The sequence below is a fragment of the Bidens hawaiensis genome, unplaced genomic scaffold (genome assembly GCF_021521415.1).
Source record: "Bidens hawaiensis isolate Kalapana, Puna unplaced genomic scaffold, B.hawaiensis_p1.1 tig00024805_1, whole genome shotgun sequence".
Lineage (NCBI taxonomy): Eukaryota > Viridiplantae > Streptophyta > Magnoliopsida > Asterales > Asteraceae > Bidens > Bidens hawaiensis.
Window position 1 is genome coordinate 210,321 of NW_027493918.1, and position 22,149 is coordinate 232,469.

A 22,149-nucleotide genomic window follows, 5' to 3' on the forward strand; every position below is an offset into this window, starting at 1 on the left:
GACCCGCAAGCAAGACTCAAAGGCAACCAACAGCCAGGTGGGGAATGATGAAGGTGCTGACGCCACTGCCGAGGGTGATCATCAGATCGCTGATGATGTTAACGTCGAGGGAGAGCCTCAAGCCGTTGGCGCGGGTGTTTCCAAGGTAGATGGTAAACGTAAAGTTCAACCTACCAAGGTCGCTCCGTTTAAAAAGCAGAAAACGGCGAATTTGGAAGCCCGCCTTCATCAGCTTGCTTCCAAAGATATTTCTTTAGGTAAGCTTAACACTTTTCAAACTTGACAACTATATTATATCAAACATGTTTTTGATGGACGATTGTCATCTTACAGTAGCCCTAAAAGATTTTTCTGAAAGACGTTTCAGGTCTAAAGAGTTCAACTCTGCCTCCTACTCCACCATCATCACCACTCAACACCACCCGTGACCCAATTGTTGTAAGATACCTCTCCTCTTAAAGAGAAGGAAATCGGTAACTCCGAAGACCCCGTTATGTCATCCTCCTTCAATTCCCATCATTTCAGAGATCAAGGAGGGGTTAGTGTGTTTTCCTACGGGCGTCAAGCATCTCCGTCTCCTCGTGAGGAAGAGGCTGCAGTACATCATCCACGCTGGTCTTTACGCTAAAACTCAACGCTTAGCGACGCAGATGTATGTTTTGAGTATTTGCGGAAAAGCCTTCCTCCTGCGGAGAGAGAACGCCAACGCAACCGCATTCACCAAGAGTTGCTGAACACTCATTATTACTGTATGGCGAATGCTGTTTCCACCAGCCAGGAGATATGCCAAGACTGGTTGAGTATGAATGAGGCGTGGGATGACCTTGAAGCTAAGGTGGTTGAGGCTAAGAAAGAATCCCTCAGGGCTATGGATGAGGCCAAGGAGAGCCGTCATGCTCTAGAAGCAGAGAAGGCTAATCGCTCTGCCGCTGAGGAAGCCAAAACTGTTCTCCAGCAGCAGCTGGATGAACGTGATGAATTGATAAAGACTTTGAAGGCTGAATCAGCGGCCAAAGACGAACACCTTACCAACACTGCCACCAAGAACTGAGAACAGGCCCTGGAATGTGCTGGCCATAAGATGGAGCTCGTTCGAGCTGAAGCGGATAAAAAAAGGTTACTGGCGAAAGGAGTTCCCCAGGTAATTGTGCTTCTATGTATTCTTATGATCATTTGTGAAACTTTTGCTTATGTCTATATTTTACCAGGTTACTAGCCATATCCGGGCAGGCGATGAACTTGGGAACTGTGTCGCCGTACTCTTAAACGCATCTTCCCAATCCGGTCGTCAAACAAGATTTCAGGAAGGTTTCAGATTTGCTGAAAAGGGTAAACTTTGGGAGGAGTTTGTTTTGCACGGCCAAGATACTGCCAATATTCTTATTGAGAAAACCAAAACTTTTGACAACTTTAAGTTTTCTATTGAAGGGCAGATAACTGAGCTTGTAGATAAAGAAGATGGCATAGACCAGTTGAAAGCCCTTCTTGAGGCTGAAGAGGAAGATGAAGAATCGTAAGACGGTGCGGAAGACGAAAACACGGAAGGTGAGGATGTGGCATCATAGATATAGATTTATCTTCTCTGTAATCATAATCTTTTTCTGTAATCCCTTTTGATAAATAATAAGTTTGTGTTGTCCGGTACACTTTGTCTTATGCTTTATAATATAAGTGTTTGTAGGATCTTCTTGTTTGTCAATAAAGGATTACATACGAATGGAAACACATATTACATGATACTAATTTTTTTTTCATAAATTGGGCATAAGCCGGATAAAATTACAAGAGATAACGTTGCATATTTTCGGCTAGTCTATATAGGCACGCAGGCCAAAAATGAAAAATAACTGTCATTTCTATATGTAACATTTCTTTAACTGTGCCACATTCCAAGTTCTAGGGATCTCCGTCCCATCCAACTTCTGTAACTTGTAAGCACCTTTGGATAAAACTTTTTTTTATCTTATAAGGGCCTTCCCAAGTTGGGGCCAACTTGCCAGGTGGTTCCTGGCCAGAAGCCTCATTGTTGCGAAAGACAAAGTCTCTAGTATCAAATTCACATTTTTGGACCCGCGAGTTATAATATTTCTGCAGTTGGCGTTTTTAATTGTGCTCGCGGATCGATGCCAGTTCCCTCCGTTCTTCCAGGAGGTCAAGATTCATCCGGAGTTCGTTATTATTATCATCAATCAACAAAACCCTTGCTGATGGAATCCCGATTTCGGCTGGGATCATGGCCTCAGTGCCGTAGGTTAGACTAGCGGGCGTCTCAGAGTTAATAGAATTCTTTTGGGTGAGTAAGGCCCAAAGTACATGAGGCAATTCGTCAACCCAACCCGTCCGTTTAGTTCCTAACCTCGCTTTGATCCCTTCCTTGATTGTTCGGTTGGTCCGTTCAACCTGACCGTTTGCTTGTGGGTGGGCTACAAATGTAAAGTTTTGAATAACTTGAAGTTCTTTCAACCATTGTTGTAGTCCACTGTCCGCAAACTGGGTCCCATTTTCACTTACCAGTTCCTGCGGAAGACAAAACCGGAAAATGATGAATTCCCATAGGAATTTCTTAATGCTCGATGCCGTGATCGATGCAACTGGTTTAGCTTCCACCCATTTGGTGAAGTAATCAATGGCCACTATAAAAAATTTGACTCGTCCAGGGGCTTCTGGGAATGGTCCCATAATGTCGATGGCCCATTTTTGAAACGGCCATGCGGATGTCACCGGTATAAATTCGTTCTTTGGGCGCAAGGTATTGGGAGCATGACGTTGACAAGAATCACATTTCCTGATTTCTTGCACAGCGTCTAAATGCATCCCAGACCAGTAATAGCCAACGTTCATGAGTTTTGCCACGGTCATCCTAGGACCCGCGTGTAAGCCAGAAATGCCTTCGTGGACTTCTTGTATTATGTAGTTCGCGTGTTCGGCGTCCTCACAACGCAATAACGGTCCCAAAAACGACCTCCGGTACAAAATACAATCATTTATTTGGTAATTCAAGGCCTTGTGCTTGATTTTTTGAGCCGCGGCCTTTTCGGCTAGCAGAATTCCTGACGACAGATAAGTTATAATTGGTGTCATCCAAGATTCTCTGCCAGTCTGAATTACCAGAACTTGATTTTGCGGAACGGACGGGTGTTCAAGGACTTCAACACGAATATCTTTAGCAAAGTGTTCAAAATTTGTTAAAGCCAACTTGCTAAGGGCATCCGCTGACTTGTTCTCGCTCCTTTTGATGTGAATAATGTTGAAAGAGGAAAATTGGCGAATTAAATCCTTTGTTTTGGACAGATATGAAGCCATGACATCATTTCTTGCTTCGTAAGTTCCTTAATCTATCCCGCAATCAGCATAGAATCCACCTGTGCTTCCAAATGTTTCACCCCAAGCTTCTTGGCTATCCGCAGGCGTTCAAGAAAAGCTTCATATTCCGCCTCGTTGTTAGTACTTTTGAAGTCTAACTTAATGGCGTATGTGAATTCGTGGCCTTCGAGATTGACTAGTCTGAGGCCTACGCCAGATCCCTCACTGCTTGAAGCCCCGTCCGTGAAAAGTGACCAAATTTGTCCTTGTTCAGGAGGTGCTTGTGGTTGCTGCTCAATCAAACATTCTTTTTCTTTGTGTTGCGGAAGCTCAGTGACGAAGTCTGCCAACACCTGTCTTTTAATTGCTAGTCTGGGTTTATATTCTACTGCATGTTCACCCAGCTCGTTGGCCCACTTCGCCAGTCGCCCAGACAATTCTGGTTTACTCAGAACGCTTTTGAGTTTATATCCAGTTTACACATTGATGGGATGCCCCTAAAAGTACATGCGGAGACGTCGAGCGGCATAGACTAGTGCTAAAACAAGTTTTTCCAGAATTGAATATCTGGTCTCATGGTCTGACAATGTCCTACTGACGTAATAGATCGGCGTTTGGACATTCTTTCTATCCGTCAATAATACAGCCCTGATGGCAGTATCAGATGCTGATAAGTATAGCGTCAAAGTTTATCCCGCATAGGGTGCTGTCAACGTAGGTAACTCCATTAGGCATTTTTTGACCTCTAGGAATGCTTTCTCAGCTTCGCGGTCCATTTGAAGTGTGCCTTCTTGAGGCAATTTCTCAATGTTGAGACGAACGTATAAGATTTGGCTGCATGATTTTCTAAAAAACGATTCAGGGCAACCAATCGACCGTTAAGCGTCTGAACCTTTTTGAGGGAAGAAGGAGAAGGCATGCGGGCTACTGCTTGGATTTTATCTGGATTGGCCTTGAAACCCACACCAATGACAATTACTCCAAGAAATTTTCCTTCTTCCATCCCGAAGGAATATTAGGCTGGATTCAGCTTCATGTTGATACCCCTTAAGGTTTCGAATGTCTCTTCGATATCTCTCAACATATGATCTTCTTCGATGCTTTTTTTTGCCAAGTCGTCCATGTAGACTTCCAGGTTTCGACCAATCTGGTTCTTGAATGCTTGATCCATTAGCCACTGATATGTGGCACCCACGTTCTTCAATCCAAAGGGCATCATTTTATAGAAAAATGTCCCTTGGTCTGTACAAAACGCTGTTTTATCCTCATCACTCGCCGCCATGCGGATTTGGTGATAGCCTTTATAGGCATCGAGGAAGCATTTAAACTTGAACGGGGCCACTGCGTCTACTATGAGATCAATTTCCGGCAACAGATAACAGTCTTTCGGACATGTCTTGTTCAAATCTTTGAAGTTTATACACATCCGCCACGTTCCGTTACTCTTTGGATCAATGACCGGATTAGCCACCCATGTCTGATATTTGATTTCCCGAATAATTCCGGCATGAAGCAAATCTTGTACTTGATCATTCATGGCTTTCGTTTGTTCTGGGCCCATATTTCGCTATTTCTGGACAATTGGTGTAAACATCAGGTTTACCCTTAATTTGTGTTCCGCAATGCTCCGTGGACACTAGTCATGTCTGCGGGTTGCCAGGAGAAGATGTCCATATTTTTGGTTAATAACTGCTTTAAGAAAGTCCTCACTATTTCTGAAATAGCGGGTCCGATTATGACTGTCTGATCAGGGAATTTTTTTGTTCAAAACCCATTTTTCTAGTTCAGTCCTCTGAGCTTGTTTTGGAACTTTTCTAGGCTTTGAACTTTCAGTTGCGAAGCAGTGTCGATTGACATGAATTATTGCCACGCCGGTGCGGGTTGGAACTCATACCGTGCCGTGAGCTATGGAAGGGTGCGCATTAAAGTCACCAATTGCTTCCCGTCCTAGGATGATGTCATGTTTGGAAGTTGCGGGTAGGACCAAAAACTCAACTTCCTCGGTTCTTGAATGAATCCCATCACTAAGAGTGACCGGGAAGTGTTTTTGACAATGGAGTCCAATTGTTGGAGGACCGTGCTGAAAAAATTTGCTTGTTCTTATTACCAATCAGAGATCTTGTGTCAAATGATTTTGATACCTCCGCGTTCGGCTAAAGTCTAGACCAAATTGTCCCCTTTGCCTGTTTATTAGGCCGTGGTGTTTGGAATTCTACTTTCAACTTCTTCTTTGAATTGTTATACCCCAAGATTTTCTCAGCTCTGGCATACAACTTTGCCGCGGTCATGATATCATCCCATTCTTGTGGCATCCCATCTCTGCCAGTTAGTGTGCGGATCAACGGATCACATCTAACATTCTTGCGGAAGGCACCGCAAAGGCATGTCTTTTCTGATTCCACCGATGTTCAGACTTTCATCATTGAATCGGGTAATGAAATCTTCCACAGATTCGTTATCTCCGCGAATAACGTCCAAAATTTCCGACTGATCACGAGTGTGTTTCTTTTGCTGGCTAAACTGTTGGGAAAATTTTTTCACCAGGTCATCCCAGCTGGAAATTTGACCATCTGGTAATTTTTCAAACCATTCACGTGCTGCCCCTGTTAGTATCAATGCAAACACGTGACACCAATAGGGAAGCGTCCATCTGCTAACACCACCTACCGTCACAAAGTTTTGGAGATGATCTCTTGGATCAGTCATTCCATTATATTAACCCACCGATGTAGGTATTTTAGCATTGACTGGAAAGTTGCTGTTGCGATGCGTGCTATAAACTTCGATTTTTCAGCAAAGGATGCTGGGCGATACGGTTTAGTGAAATCCTCTTCCGCATCGCTATGATATTGAGTATGACGGACCACGTCCTACGGGCGACTGATCCCTTCCCGTGAACTCAGCCTGCTGTCACCAGTGTAGAAATTGTAGTCTCCTGGGTGATATGTTGAATCGTAACTATCGAGCTCATCTACGTAAGACGGCATCCGCATGTCCACACGAGGACGGGGACGCAACCTCCGTACTTCGCCAAATTCATGTTCCATTTATTGACTATAACAGATTTGACTTCCTCTCACCGTTGGTGGAGGGGAAAGAGATCTCCTGGGCGATTCATCATAAGTCAGAGTGCGGGCATGGAAATGTTCGTTGCGTACTCTAAGCTCGTATTTGGCTGTCCATTCTCTTGTTGGATACGGAGCCACTCCTCTGGAGACAGTGGTCCCCTAGATCTGGAATTATGTCGATGAGTTCTTGCCAGATCAGAATCGCCAGAATCATCTTCTAAACCCAATTTTGACTGAGTCCGGCGAGTTTCTCTCATAATTCGCCCGAGGTCACCCAAATTGGAACCCTCTGGTGCCGTGACACATCCCAAATCAGTATGAGTTGGTCCAACTGGTACTATAGTACGCTCAAGGGTATGACCTCCAGGTGTTATATCAGCAGTACGTGAACCCGGAGCCATGACACTTGCAAAAAAACTTAAAGAAAAACCTTCAGGTGCTTCTGTATTAGTAACACGTGAAGCAGGTGAAGGGGTTCCTGTCGGCCCCTCAGGAAACTGACTCATATCGTACAACGAAAAGGAACAAAAAATTATTGCTGTTCTAACAAAAGAACGGATGGCGTCAATGAAGAAACACAGACTACCCCCCTTAACGGGTCTTAGATCCGATGAGTCCACAGGGTAGGATACGGATAAAAACCAATACGGTATAAGCCCAACTTCCCGAAGTCCAGTGACGTAAACTTGCAAAACCAACACCGTGAGCTCGTTACGGGAAGGACAAGAGGGGGGGGGGGGGGGTCTTCCCGTAACCACCCTCCGGCGTGAGAATAAGTACAATTCTGATGAAGATAAAGTACTTAAGTATATAGAGAGTACAGTGGGAGTGCATGAATACCTCATGAAGATTGAGAGGGTATTTATAGCCGAAGGATGTGGGAAGGTGATTGGGCCAGCTGTCCTTTTCAGAAGATGCTCTTGTAACCACCTGGATACGTGTCCTCAAATGATAGGTTCAGCTATACGTCGCATGTGCATGTATAACAACGTGGACACGCGTCCTTCTGAGATAGGATGATAAATAACCCTGGCAATGTGCATGGTTGTAACGGCCTTGCCATGTGTCCTTTATTCATTCGCCGAGAGATCACGTATTGCCCAAGAAAGCATCTTGGTAAATCTTCTAGAAAGTAATTAGTTAATTACAGCTGTCCTGAGGCATTACATCCTGGTCATTTAGGCGGATGAATACTTTGTCCTGCGGATGACTTCTGAGGGTGCCAGGATGCTTTCGCATAAGTCGTACGGGTGTTCCCTCCTTAGACGGTTATGCAGGTGATTCATATGTTCTGCGGGTGTCTTACGAGGAAGAATCCTCTGACCCACGAGAGGTTCTTAAGGGTATTTAGGTCTTTTTGGTACCCTACCTCTATAGAATTAGTTGTAAATAGGTGCCATATATTTTTAATAATGAAAAAATTAACCAAGCAAAAAATACTAGGGAACTTGCATAAGGATTGTTTATTAACTAGCCCACCTACAAAACGACTTTTCAAACTAAAAACTCAATTGACGAGCATATTGGCTCATTTACAACTGAATTCCTAGAAAAAAAAGAAAAAGGAACATGAAAGCGTGCGACTTTTCTCTTACGCGCCAAGGACTCAGCCCAAACCAGTTTTGGTGCCATGTTGGTAGATGAAGAAACACGGATCTAATCCCTAAGGAATTAGATCAATGAGTCCACGAGATTCGGAATTACCAAAGTAACGATACAAGCCCAATCTCCCAAGTCAAATAACCAAAACCCGAAAAACAACCACCGTGAGCTCGTTACGGGAGGGACAAGAGGGGGGCCTTCCCGTAACCATCATCCGATGTGAGAATTAGTACTGATCTTAGGGAGAGAAAAGTATAAAGTATTGAGAGTAAGAGTGAAGTGTGAATGAATACCTCATGGAGATGACAAAGGTATTTATAGCCGAAGGGTTTAGGGAATATTATTGGTCTAGCTGTCCTTTTCTAGAAGATGCCTTTGTAACAACCTGGACACGTGTCCGCATGTGACTGGGAGAGATTATTTGCCATGTGTACGGTTATAACAAACTCGCCACCTGCCCTTTCTTCATTGGTCGTTACCTCACATGCTTCCTAAGGAAAGATCCTGATAAATCTTCTAGAAGGAAGTTAGTTAACTACAGTTGCACCCTCTGACGTCACCCTCTGGTCATCTTCGCGGGTGGGAATAATACCCTGCGGATGACTTCTGAGGACGTCTGGATTACCCCGCAGATAGTCTCTGAATCTTATTACTATTCTTCCTCTAACTTGAGTTATGCGGGTGATTAATATGTTCCGTGAGTGATCTTTGAGGGAGTCCTCTTCCACCCGCGGGTAATCTCTAAGGAATTTGGGTCCTTTTGCTACCCTACCTCTATAAGTCCCCCGGTCCATTGTTTCTTCCGCGTGATGTTTTATGCCGGTGAAATTTTGGACTTGAGATATTTTTTGAGGATTTTTCGATTTTTTTGTGTTTGGTGGAGATAGTTTGTGTTTGTGAGGATAAACATGAAAAAGGACGATGTGACAGCTTGCAGGAGCCGCATAGTTGACGTGACGTCTATGTTGGCTGTCAACTGTACTCTACTGTACACCTTTTTTTCGCTTTTTTGGTTTTCCCGCGTGACGTGGCGTAACTTTAGTGGACCTTGTCTTTCTCTCTCTACTGTCAAAACTTCCATCGCATTAATTACGATGGGTATAAATAAGGAGGCTACCTTCCTTTGAGTCCTTTACCGTCTTCAATCGTTCGTCTTCTTCTTTGTTTTCTCTCTATTATCTTTTCGAATTTCCACGATTGCTCACTGTTTTCCTTTCTTTTCTGATACGATGGCCGGCGATAAGAAAGTTTCGTCCTCACCTTCTATCGAGATGGTTGAGATAAAATGAAAGCAATCTGAGTTCGAAAAACTCGTTACCACCTATGGGGTAGCACCGAAGTGGGAACAGGAGTTACCGGCTGTCGGTTCTACCGCCGACAAGCCTCCGTCCGGCAAAATGGCCGTTTACACTGAACGTTTTTCGTTGGGGAATCTTCGGTTTCCGATAACCAAGTTCCTAGGAAACGTTCTGACTGGCCATGGGATACACCTGTTACAGGTTCACCCCTTCGACTTAATGCTAATTCGCCACTTCGAATTCGTTTGTAGGGCGAACAACATTGTGCCCAAAGTTGTTTAGTTCTCTGTTTCTTACAAGATGCATGATCGTGACGGGTGGTTTAATTGTGCCACTGTGGCCAAGAGGGTTATAGGTATTGAACCTCCGCACAGTGCTTATGATTGGTGGACGAAATTCATCTGGATGGGGGAGGATGTCATCCTAATGTGCATAAAATTATACATCTTTTTAAAATCAAATAACCTTTAAAAACTGCAACTTCTATCAAATAATATAGCTCAGAAGGGTACTTATCATATTAAAATGCAATTTCAGGTAAAACCAAGCCTTAAACAAAGAAATAAGTTAAAAGACGAAGAAAAACGAAAGAAAACTCAAGAAAACACTCAAGCACGGGGCCATGCCTCAAGGACCACGCACCGATTCTTCTGAACCCAATAAAAGACAAAATTCTACAAGAAAAGACAAATACTGGAGAAAGAAGCACGGGGCCGTGCTTATGTCACCATGGGCCCGTGGTCACCTTCTAGATAAGACAAAAATAATTAGCACATGTCACTAAAATGCACGGGGCCGTGCCTCAGGAAGCATGGGGCCGTGGTGAGTTATCATGTACTATCTGACAACATTTAATGCAACTGGACACCTGGACATGGGGCCGTGCCTCATAAAGCACGAGGTCATGCCTCTCTCTCCAGAAAGCCTATAAATAGAGGCTCATGTTGCATTAACCAAGTGTGCTTGAAGAAGATCTCTAAACGGGGTTCTCTTATAAAAACACCCACATTACACTCATATTGAAGATCTTGTGAGGAGTTTGAAGGCTTGGAGATTACCATCATCATCCATCATCATCAACATCATCATAATCCATCATCACCATTAAGAAGGGAGATTCATCCACATTTGGTTAGATTGTTCTAGTTTAATCATGTGTTTGTTATCATCATCTTTTTTAATGTTCATAACAATGCTCATTATAAGCTAAAATCCATTTACCATATAAAATCTATGAAGAAGATTTGTTTTACTTGATGATTATATTAAACATGTGATTTAGTTTAGTAAAGTACATGGTTATCTTGCAATTATCTTTTGATGATAAATGTTACACCATCTTAATTCAACAATTCAAAGTTGGTGATTGACAATTATATTGGCAATCATTCATGATCGATTCATGTTCTTGAAAGATAGAAATACTTTGATAATTAATCGAAACATGGATCCTTATATTGTACTTAGAAATGATGAGATATAAGTTATGATCTATTTCTCAAGTTTTGGTAATTCTGAAATAACATTGTTAACACGATTGCTTAGGTTATCATGCTAGTTAAAGAAATCATATGTTAAAGGAATGTGTAATTATAACCTACTTAAATCAACCAAGGAAAGGTTGTGTGACTAAACTATAACCACCCAAAGTTGTTAGAATTAGTATTTGAGAAATCAAAGTCAATCCTAATCTTTCTACTTTACTAAACTACTTGCCAACTCAAATTGACATTCTCGTGGTAGCATGACATTAGGAAAGGGTTGACTTTAAAATGCGCATGCTAATTTCTTTTATGTCATAGGGTATGCTCACTTAGAAATGAGGGGCTATTTTATCATAAATTATTACGACAAGTTTATCACGTGTTTATTTAATAATCACCAAGGATCAATGGAGTGGATTCTTTGTAACACCACATCTTTAACCCTATAAAATTCTAGCTAAAATAATTAACTTGTAAAGAATAGGGACCAAATATGAATACTGAAAACTTCACCCATTGCGATGCTCGACGGGGTAAACATAAGCCCATCGCGTAGCGCAATGGCCTTGCACACAGACCAAGAAATGGGCGGCGTAGCAATATGCTACGGCCCAACTATAAACGGTCATCGCGATAAACGGTCATCGCGTATCGCGATGACCATGCTGAGTCACTGGAAACGTGTCCAACCACGTGTCAACACGTGGCACACAATATGACAGGCTACGTGTCATAAGCAGATAAGGCGACGACGACGGGGTAAAGAAAACCCATTGCGTATCACGATAAGTGGCAGATTCTGCCTATAAATAGAGGGTTACGGGATTGTAAATCATTCATCCCATTACACCTTCACTTTCACACACATAAGCATAGGGAAACGTGCCATGTTGACGCAGCAAGCCGACGTACCTTTATCTTGAAGTTCGTGCGAGAATAGAAGTTATAATCAAGTAGCAATCACATAAGCGAGTAGATCAAGATCCCGCCTTTTTCTTATTATCATTCTAAGTATCCGATCTATGGTAGGAGTTATGTTTAAGTTATTTGAATTATCGCTTAAACAATCAATCGAGGCTATGGCCTTTAACCTTGAAAATATTTGTTAAATATTTTGTAAACATTCACATTCATAAACGAGTTTTCATAAATGTTACTTCGTAGCAAAGTAATGTTAAACAAAGATATATTTTGACGGGCATGTAGTAACTGTAAGGGTGATATCGCTAGTAGTAAGTTTCTTGCCTAAGGAAAAGTAATTCGTACAAATCTTAATCAACCAAGGGACCCGTTTACTTACCTGGAGAAACTTACCAACGTGTTATAACCTATTAAGCTAAAGCATGCTACATCAAACGTCACATAAAAACTAAGTGTTTTCATTCACAATCAAAGATAAACGATTTCAAGGTTAAGCTTAACAATCATAGCTTAATCAAAACACCATTCAGGTATTTATACAAACCTATTTATGTATAGGTTAAATATCATTCTCAATCATTCACAGTCAAGGTTTTCCAACACCGACGGTACAGGTGAATACGTTAACCTTTTCAATCAATCAAAGCATATTTATACTCGACAAAGATGAACGGGTGTTTGTCTTAACGAGTCAGTCAATGATTTCATGAGATTATGTGATCTCTAAAACGTTATAATACAAAGTAAAGAATAAAATCAACTCAGACTGAATAAGCATGTGTCTGGATCCAAATATAACTGTTAAGACTAATCTGTCAAAGGCTATGTAGCCGATGGCTAAACGGTCATGAATAGTTCTCTGTTCAGGGCTTTGTGGCTTGGAGAATACCGTTATATGTGTAGGGAAGTGGTACATATACTGGAAGTAGAAAACCTAAATTGAGTGCAGATGTCTTACATTAACTATCTTGGTCTTAGACGCCGAGTAGCAATACGATAAAAACAAACATTCAACTATGAACCATCCAATATGGAAAGTAGCAATAATTATTATACTAGCTTTTTCAATCACAATCAACTGATCATTCCGATGTTACCATACGGGAGCCAACCCGCGTATCTCCCAGGAAGTCAACAATGCCCAATCGAAATCTCCGACAGCACTCCCAACAACATTCCCCAGTACTATCCATCCGACATTCCCACACATCATCCTTCCGAGGAACAGGAAGTGCAGTGTAAGATCAAACAGGAGACTGAATCAGAATCGTCTAGCTGGATGAATTGCCACTCTGACCAAAGGAGATGGCAATTCGGATCACCACCATTGAACTATCAATACCAGATCTCACCGACCACTGCAGAACCAAGCCGTAAACCAAGGATGAGGGTCATCTTGCCATACAAAAAGAGATTAGTTCAATCACCAATCAAGAATCCTTATGAATCGGAGGAAGACCTGAGGAAGAGGAGGATCCCGAAGAAGAAAATGAGGAGAACGAGAATCCTTATTTTCCTCTGTATGTTGGACCAAGACCTTCAATATCACAACAAGCTAATGAGATCCGCGAGGAAGCAAATCTCATCGAGGAATTTTATACTACCAATATTCCCGATGAAGAAATGCATGCATACGTTGCAAACCCGCATCTCTATCCAAGGGAAAACGCTTATCTCTTCCCAGCTGCATCCGCACCAACGGGATATCCTAACCCGTCAAATTCAGTGATGGACGAGCTGAGGAATGAGTAAGTAGACAAAAAGAAAATAGGAAAGAAGATAGTTAAGAAATGTGACAAGATGAAGAATCTTGTTAAAAAGTGGATTAAGGATTAGGAATCGTTGTTATGTGCTGTTGTTAACTATGTTTTCTTTGTAAAATAAATAATGTATTATAAAGAAAGTCTGTCTTTTTTCTGAACTTGTTTTATTCATGTAACAGCATGTCTAAAGCCAACAGTAATCAATAAATAAATAATAAAGAAAAGACCGTTGAAGAAAACATAATCAACAATAAAGAAAAGACTGTAGCAGAGAGCATTCAAGCGATACTGAAAGACTATGTACTTGGTATTCGCGACCTAATAAAAGAAGCTGTAACACCAATCTATGAATTAACAAAAAATGATCCAAGCCGAACCGCTTCCCAATCTAATAAAAGAGGAAGTCGATGCAAAAGTGAAACCGCCTGTTCAAAGAAAGAATCTAAAAAGGAAACAGAAAAGAAAGAGAGTAAGAAAAAAAAATGAGAAAAAGAAAGAAGCAAGTGATGAAAGTTCAACGGCTGAAAATGATCTTCGTGATAAAACCAAGAAATTAAAAATTCACGAGGGTTGTGATTTCAAAGTATTCAAAGTTTATAACCCCAAGTAGTTCCATGGGGATAAGGGAGCGATAAACACCCTCCGATGGTTAGAGGAAATGGAATCAATTGTACTGATTAGCAAGTGTACGGAAAGTGAGAAAGTGCAATATACCTCCCAGATGTTCAAGGGAGAGGCACTAGAATGGTGAAATACCCTAATCGGAATCAAGGGTAGAGAAAATTTCTATAATCTAGACTGGGCAACGTTTAAGCTATGATATTAAAGAAGTTTTGACCGATTAATGAAATGGATCAAATACAAACAAAGCTTTAGAATCATAAAGTTGTAGGAACAAATCTCAAGGAATATAACACTAAATTTCTTGAGTACTGTCAAATTGTACCTCACCCGGTCACTCCTGAAATTAACAAAGTGACACGATACATCTACGGGTTACCAATATATCCGTGATTTAGTTCATTCACATATGCCGTCCACGATGGAATCTGCTATGGAGTTGGCCGAGTATTTGATGGATGGGCTGATTAGAAATCGTGATGAGAAGAAGAGGGATGACGGAAAAACGACTGTGGGAGGAAAGATGAAGAAGGTTGAGAAGAAACGGGAAGGGGCGTTCGTGTATAGTCTCCCTGTGTGCAAATCTTGCGGGAGGAGACATTTCGGTAGATGTCTTCGACCAACCAACACTGTTGTATAATTTTTGCAAGAGACCAGGTCATGTGGAAGCAGACTGTAAGAAGAAGGAAGTAGTGTGTTTCGACTGTGGTGAGAAGGGACACTTTAGCAATGAGTGTCCGAAGAAGAAGCCAACAACAACGACGGCTCGTTCAGATGGCAGCAGTACCAAGACCGATGCCAAGAAAGGAAATGCTCATGTCTTTATGCTAGACACCCAGAATGCAATTGATATACTGGACGTGATCACTGGTACGTTTCCTATTAATAATGTTTATGCTAGGGTTTTATTTGACTCAGGAGAAAACCAAAGTTTTATAGATTATAAATTCTGTAGTCTATTAAAAGAACCCTTGGTTAAACTAGATAAACAATATGAAGTCGAAACTGCTGATAGAAATGTGAGTAAAATAACTGAAGCTTTAAATAATGCCATAATTTCGTTAGCCGATCACATCATACCTATACGATTGTTACCTATGACGTTAGCAGATTTTGATGTAGTTCTAGGTATGGACTGGTTATCCACTAATCAAGCCCGTATCTTATGTAATGGTAGAGCCATTGACATTCAAACGTCTAACAATAAAACCATTCGTATCACTGGAGACAAAGAAAGGGGAAAAGTAGGAATTATTTCTAAGATCAAAGCAAGTAGTTTCTTAGGCAAGGGATGCCTTGCATTCATGGCCTATGTAACTAAAGAACTAGAACCCAAGAAGATAGAAGAGGTGCCAATCGTTTCCGAATTCCAAGATGTATTTCCTGATGAGTTACCAGGAGCCTCGCCAGATAGAGAAGTAGAGTTTAGAATCAACCTCATGCCAGGAACTTCACCGATAGCTAAGTATCCTTATAGACTAGCACCTACAAAAATGAAAGAATTAAAGAAGCAGTTAGATGAGCTTTTTGAAAAAGGATTTATACGACTGAGTTCGTCACCATGGGGAGCTCCAATTCTATTCGTAAAGAAGAAGGATGGATCGATGAGAATGTGTATAGATTATAGAGAACTAAATAAAGTTACCATTAAGAACAAGTATCCACTTCCAAGAATCGACGATTGGTTCGACCAGCTTCAAGGAGCAAGTTGTTTTTTCAAAGATTGATCTTAGATCGGGTTACCACCAGTTGAAAGTACAAGAGGAAGATATACCTAAAACGGAATTTAGATCCCGATACGGACATAATGAGTTCACCGTGACGCCTTTTGGACTCACTAATGCTCCGGCAGCTTTCATGGATATGATGAATCGTATTTGTAAACCATATATTGACAAAATTGTTATCGTCTTCATTGATGACATTCTTGTCTACTCAAAATCCAAAGACGATCATCAAGTTCACCTCAAAATCATACTTGAAACCCTAAGTAACGAGAATTTGTACGCCTTCTCCAAATGTGAATTCTGGTTGTCTGAAGTTCAATTTCTTGGTCATGTTATAAATGAGAAAGGTATTCAAGTAGATCCAGCTAAGATAGAAGCCATTACCAAGTGGGAGAAACCCAAGACACCGACTCAAGTCAGAAGTTTCCCAGGCTTAGCCGGATATTACCGAAGGTTTATTCATGACTTCTCCTGAATAGCCGTTCCATTAACTTCAATCACGAGAAAGACAATTAAGTTTGAATGGGGATCGAAGCAAGAAGAAGCATTCGAAACACTCAAATAAAAGTTAACCAATGCACCTATCCCGGCCTTGCCAGAAGGACTAGAGAACTTTCCATTTACTGTGATGCTTCGCACACAAGAATGGGATGTGTTTTGAGGCAAGGAAAGATAGTAATTGCTTATGCTTCGAGACAATTAAAGGTTCATAAAAAGAATTACACCACACACGGCCTTGAATTGGGTGCTATAATTTTCACGTTGAAAATATGACGACATTACTTGTATGGTGTTAAGTTCATTGTATACACTGATCACAAGAGTTTAAAGCATATATTCAATCAAAAGGAATTTCATATGAGACAAAGGCGTTGGATGGAAACGCTTAATGATTATGAATGTGAGATTATATACCACGAAGGAAAAGCCAATGTTGTGGCTGACGCCTTAATTAGGAAAGAACATGAGAAACCAAAGAGAGTCCGAGCTCTTAGATTGGAACTCAAAGTTGATTTAGGTTGTGTTTGTTTTTGATTAAAACATCTGCAGGAGGGGTGATGTCTGCAGGCGCGCAGACATCACCCATGAAGACTGTTTGTTTTTTTTTAAGATAAGATCTGAAATCAGCTTCTTTTATCTTAAAAAAGAAGCTAAAAATTATTGCTTCACACATCTTCACCCTACCTGCTCTCCTGCTGCCTCCTCTCCAACCATCCAAAAACAACAATAAGCATCCCATAAACTCCGGCCAGATATGATTCACCTCCGTCATCGCCTCCGGCAACTTCATCGTCGCAAAAACAAACAGTTTATGTCTGCAAAAACAAACAGTCTTATTTTTTCAGCTTACAGAGCTTCAGACCACATCTTCAGCTGCAGACATAAAAACAGATGAAATCAGCTTACAGACAGTTTATGTCTGCAAAAACAAACAGCACCTTAGCTAGTCAGATCAAAGAAGCTCAGAAGTTAGAACTGGAAGAAGGAAACATTAAAGCCGAAAAAGAAAATGGTACAATCGACCAACTAGTCAAAGGAAGTGACGATATACTTAGACTTGGTACAAGGATTTGGGTACCAATGGTCTGGAATTTAAGAAAGAAGATTATTGAAGAAGCTCATAAGTCGAAGTATATGATGCATCTGGGAAGTGACAAGATGTATCACAAACTAAAAGATGATTACTGGTGGATCGGTATGAAGAAAGATATTGCTCTATATGTAGCTGAATGCCTGACGTGTTCTAAAGTAAAAGCCGAACATCAAAAGCGTTAGGATTACTACAACAACTTGAAATTCCGATATGGAAATGGGATATGATAACAATGGATTTCATCATGAAGTTACCTAAGACTTCTCGCCAGAATGATGCAATCTGGGTTATTGTAGATAGACTTACTAAGTCTGCTCATTTTATTTCGATACAAGAAACGTTTAGTATGGATAAGTAAGCACACTTATATGTCGAAAAATTAGTATCCTTACATGATGTGCCGCTATCCATCATTTATGATAAAGGCAACCATTTTACTTCAAATTTTGGTCAAGCTTTCAAAAAGCAATGGGGACCCGATTAAATGTAGTACTGCATACCATCCCCAAACTGATGGCCAAAGTGAACGTACGATTCAAACCTTGGAAGATATGCTTCGTGGTTGTGTTATCGACTTAGGAGGAAGTTGGGATACACATCTTGCTTTAATGGAATTCTCATACAACAACAGTTATCATACGAGTATCCAAATGGCCCCGTTTGAAGCATTATGTGGGCGTAAGTGTAGAACACCTGAATGTATACAAATGGCCCCGTTTCAACTAGCACACAATGTGTTCGGAAGTAAAGTCTACTCGGAAAGCACAACACTTGTATTTTTCAATTTTTAACTAGCACAAAGTGTGCTCGGAGTAAAGTGTGCTCGGATTACTTAGTGCTCGTAAACAAAGTGTGCTTGGATTACTTAGTGCTTTTTCATTTTCTTTCACATAACACCAAGCATGCTCGGGAGCAAAAGTGTGCTCGGGAGCAAAAGTGTGCTCGGTAGCAAGGGTGTGCTTGGGAGTACTTGTGATTTTTCATTTTCTCACTTAACACCAAGCATGATCGGGAGCAAAAGTGTGCTCGGAAGCAAAAGTGTGCTCGGTAGCAAGGGTGTGCTCTGGAGTACTTGTGATTTTTCATTTTCTTTCACTTAACACCAAGCATGCTCGGGAGCAAAAGTGTGCTCGGTAGCAAGAGTGTGCTCGGTAGCAAGGGTGTGCTCGGGAGTACTTGTGATTTTTCATTTTCTTTCACTTAACACCAAGCATGGACACCTTCGCCTCTTTACCTTAACACAAGTTCGCCTAACTTAATTTACAAAACAGGACCTTATAAATTTGATCGAAAAGCAACTTTCTTTTAAAATCCTCCATTAAAGATTTAAACTTTACGATCAAAGAACCAAGTAACCGAGTTTTAAACCATAAAACAAAATATGCAATGAAAATTTTAGTAATTAAATAAAAGGGATCAAATTTCAGTCTTGACGAGAACCTGCATGTTTTAGAAAAGATCCGAACTGGAATCATACTAATTAAGTGGCTGTCACATAGATCCATGTTCAGCGGTATTATGACATAAAGAAACAGGTTGTAAGCAGGTATAAAACTTAGTATGGTTTTCATAGCTTCTGTGATACGGATTAGGTTCAATTAAGCTCAAAATTTAGATGGACATCACATGAGAGATTGTGATGCCTCCTATCTATTCTCAAAGCGTATTTGGCTTTCCCCAAGTCACCCCGAGTTGACCTTGACCCGTAGTGTCTGATTAAACAGTAAGTACATATTGATCTTTAGAGTCTTCTTCCCGTTCTCTTTCTTGCCTCTTGGTTGATATTTGAAATAACATAAGCTTCAAAAAGGCTTAACAACACATTTTTTTCTTTTTTTTAAATAAAGGTATTAATACAGCTTCAAATAGTAGACGACTGCAAGTCCCGAATCTGGATCACTGCAGGTACTTGACACACCATCTTCTCGGGAATCAGAACACTCACGGGCTCGTGTATGACAGGGTAATCACTTTTCTGCCTATCATTCAGAAAGATGTACATGGAGACATTCATAACTCAGAATGATTCTCCACATTAAATCGAGGGGATTTAGTTTGTATCACTTCTACTTTTACACACCATATAAAGCTACCATAACTTACAATGGCTGTTCTAGAGTCTTTTAGGCCTAATAACTTCACCAGTTAAGCACACAGAATTAGTTTTTCTATCACTTTCCATGGTTGGATCAATTTTCTTTTAAACATTGTATTGAAACTTCTTACGAAGTTATAGATTTGAAAAATTATATCATCTCCCATTTAAAAATGTTAAATTCTATCGCCCCGATCAAGTCAAAGTCTTCAGGTAAACGGCTATCCTGAAGATCCAATGGATCAGCTGGACCGACCACATACGAGTATGTGTCCTTCTAACTAAGTATGAACGACTATTTTTCAGCGAAAAAAAACCCATCATAAACCGCCCCGGTCACTTTCAGTCATCTGGTTAATGGCTATCCTCATAATCTACTAGTAGAAGTAAGGACCAAACATATCCGAGGATGTGTCCTTCAAACTGAAGCAACCGAAATAATTCTAAGCGTTTTTTTTAAATAATAACGAAAAACAGGGTTACTCGGGATTGATCATCCCATTTAGCTCAACCAGATTTTGAAAAAGGGGTCGGTCAAACGCTTTAGTAAAAAGGTCGGCGAAATTATCCAACGAATCAACCTTTTCTAGCACAATTAATTTCTTCTCAGCACAATCCCGTATAAAATGATGACGAATGTCAATATGTTTAGTTTTGCTGTGTTTGACGGGATTGTTAGTTACTGAGATTGCAGCAGTGTTATCAATGCAAATAGGAGTTTGAGTGAAATTCAGACCGTAATCGCGCAATTGCTGTTGTATCCAAAGAACCTGGGAGCAGCAGTTCGATGCTGCCATGTACTCTGCTTCACAGGTGGAAATGGCTACTGAGGTCTGCTTTTTGCACTGCCACGACACCAATCTTCCTCCCAGAAACTGACATCCACCGGTTGTTGACTTCCTGTTCTGATTGCAACCACCATAGTCAGAATCTGTGTAACCTACCAAATTCAGTTCTCCCCCTTTCGTGTACCATAATCCCAACTTAGGCTTGCCTTTGTGATACCGCAATATTCGCCTCACTCCCTTCATGTGAGATTCCTTCAGGCTTGCCTGAAAACGAGCACAAAGACAAACTGCAAACATAATATCAGGTCTAGATGCAGTTAAATACATTAAAGAACCTATGATTGCTCGATATTGGGTGGGATCCACATCTTCATCACTGTCAGAATCAGCACCCAGTTTGTGGTTGATGCAAACTGGAGTATCAAATGGAGTGCTATTGTCCATCTTGAAGCGTTTGAGCACATCATGGACATATTTTGTTTGATGAATAAACATCCCATCTTTCTTCTGATCTACCTGCAATCCCAAAAAGAAAGTTAATTCGCCCATGGCGCTCATTTCAAACCTCTTTTTCATGACTGCTTCAAATTCCTGACACATGGCGACTCTTGATGCAGCAAAATGATGTCGTCCACATAGACTTGAACGAGTAGAAGATCACCCCCTTTTCTCTTGACAAACAGCGTGCTATCGATCTTTCCTCTTTCGAACCCATTCTCAAGAAAGTAATCAAACAGAGTTGCGTACCAGGCACGAGGAGTCTGATGTAGCCCATATAGAGCTTTACTCAGTTTGTACACATGATCAGGAAAATCTGGGTCAGGGAAACTCGGAGGCTGTTCAACGTACACCACCTCATCGACTTTACCATTTAAAAAGGCACTTTTCATATCTAATTGGAACACTTTCATCTTATTGTGTGCAGCAAATGCCAAAAATAGTCGAATTGCTTCCAATCTTGCCACAGGAGCAAACACTTCGTTGTAGTCGATTCCTTCTTGCTGATTAAACCCTTTTACTACCAGCCTTGCCTTGTTCCTTATGATTATCCCTTTCTCACCTCTCTTACATTTAAAAACCCACTTTGTACCAATAGCATTTACATTCTCTGGTTTTTCAACTAATTTCCATACTTCCATCTTTTCGAACTGTGCTAACTCTTCTTGCATGGCTTCGACCCACGAACTATCCTTTAGAGCCATTTGATAATTCTTCTGTTCAACCTGGCTGATGAAGCAAGTTTACAAGCATTCATTTATGATACCCGTGTCTTTAATGCTTGCATAAACACATGTGTGTTCATCCAAGCTTTTTCTTGTTTGAACACCGTCAGACAGATTACCTATCACATTCCCCAAAGGGTGATTTTTGTGAATTGCAGTAGTCTGAATCGGACCGACTTCCACATTGTTTTCTAAATTCGAAGAGAGTTCATCAGTGGGTGATTGATGTTGAGAGTGAAATGGGTTGTAGAATTCTTCTTCAGTAGAGGCAGCAGGAGTATCAACGACACTTGACGAGGAAGGTTGACTTTCGTCGTATCACGGACGTTGCACAATATTCTCCTCCTCGTCATACAGAATCTTTGAAGCAATTTTCTCATCAACTTCTGCAAAGCCCAAGTAAGGCATATTAAAAGATTTGAATAGTTTATCATAGTCGAAAGCTTCATCAGGTCCCGTGCTAGGCTTTGGTGATTTGTAACTCGTAATGTCAGTGTTACATACCACCTCAACCTTGCTGTTCGATAAATTAAAGACTCTTCTGTTGGGTGCCCCAACAACATATCCGACTAAAATACCTTCATCGGCTTTTTCACCAAATTTTGAGTTTGTCTTTAATATCGTACATGGGGACCCGAAAGGTTCAAGACCATTCAGGTTTG

At 41.0% G+C, this 22,149-nt stretch overlaps 2 protein-coding genes across 2 annotated transcripts; one reads left to right on the forward strand and one right to left on the reverse strand.

The window, feature by feature from the left end:
- Window positions 1-2,103: 2,103 nt before the first annotated feature.
- Window positions 2,104-3,303, reverse strand: LOC143569930 (uncharacterized). The gene is made up of 2 exons (XM_077055718.1): window positions 2,401-3,303; window positions 2,104-2,286 (listed from the first exon to the last, which is right to left on the reverse strand). The coding sequence occupies exons 1-2, from the start codon at window positions 3,301-3,303 to the stop codon at window positions 2,104-2,106; spliced, it is 1,086 nt and encodes a 361-aa protein (XP_076911833.1).
- Window positions 3,304-14,481: 11,178 nt separating this feature from the next.
- LOC143569931 (uncharacterized) lies at window positions 14,482-16,262 on the forward strand. The gene is made up of 4 exons (XM_077055719.1): window positions 14,482-14,634; window positions 14,711-14,930; window positions 15,045-15,611; window positions 16,135-16,262. Exons 1-4 carry the CDS (start codon window positions 14,482-14,484, stop codon window positions 16,260-16,262), a joined length of 1,068 nt encoding a protein of 355 aa, XP_076911834.1.
- Window positions 16,263-22,149: the final 5,887 nt, after the last annotated feature.

Excerpts from the sequence above, each read along its gene's own strand:
- LOC143569930 (XM_077055718.1), bottom strand. The coding sequence starts at position 3,303 with ATGGCTTCATATCTGTCCAAAACAAAGGATTTAATTCGCCAATTTTCC. Across the intron at positions 2,287-2,400 it reads ACCCACAAGCAAACGGTCAG|AATTCTATTAACTCTGAGAC; the intron begins GTTGAACGGACC and ends CTCACCCAAAAG.
- LOC143569931 (XM_077055719.1), top strand. The coding sequence starts at position 14,482 with ATGGAATCTGCTATGGAGTTGGCCGAGTATTTGATGGATGGGCTGATT. Across the intron at positions 14,635-14,710 it reads CGTTCGTGTATAGTCTCCCT|AGACCAGGTCATGTGGAAGC; the intron begins GTGTGCAAATCT and ends AATTTTTGCAAG. Across the intron at positions 15,612-16,134 it reads AAAAGGATTTATACGACTGA|GTATTCAAGTAGATCCAGCT; the intron begins GTTCGTCACCAT and ends TAAATGAGAAAG.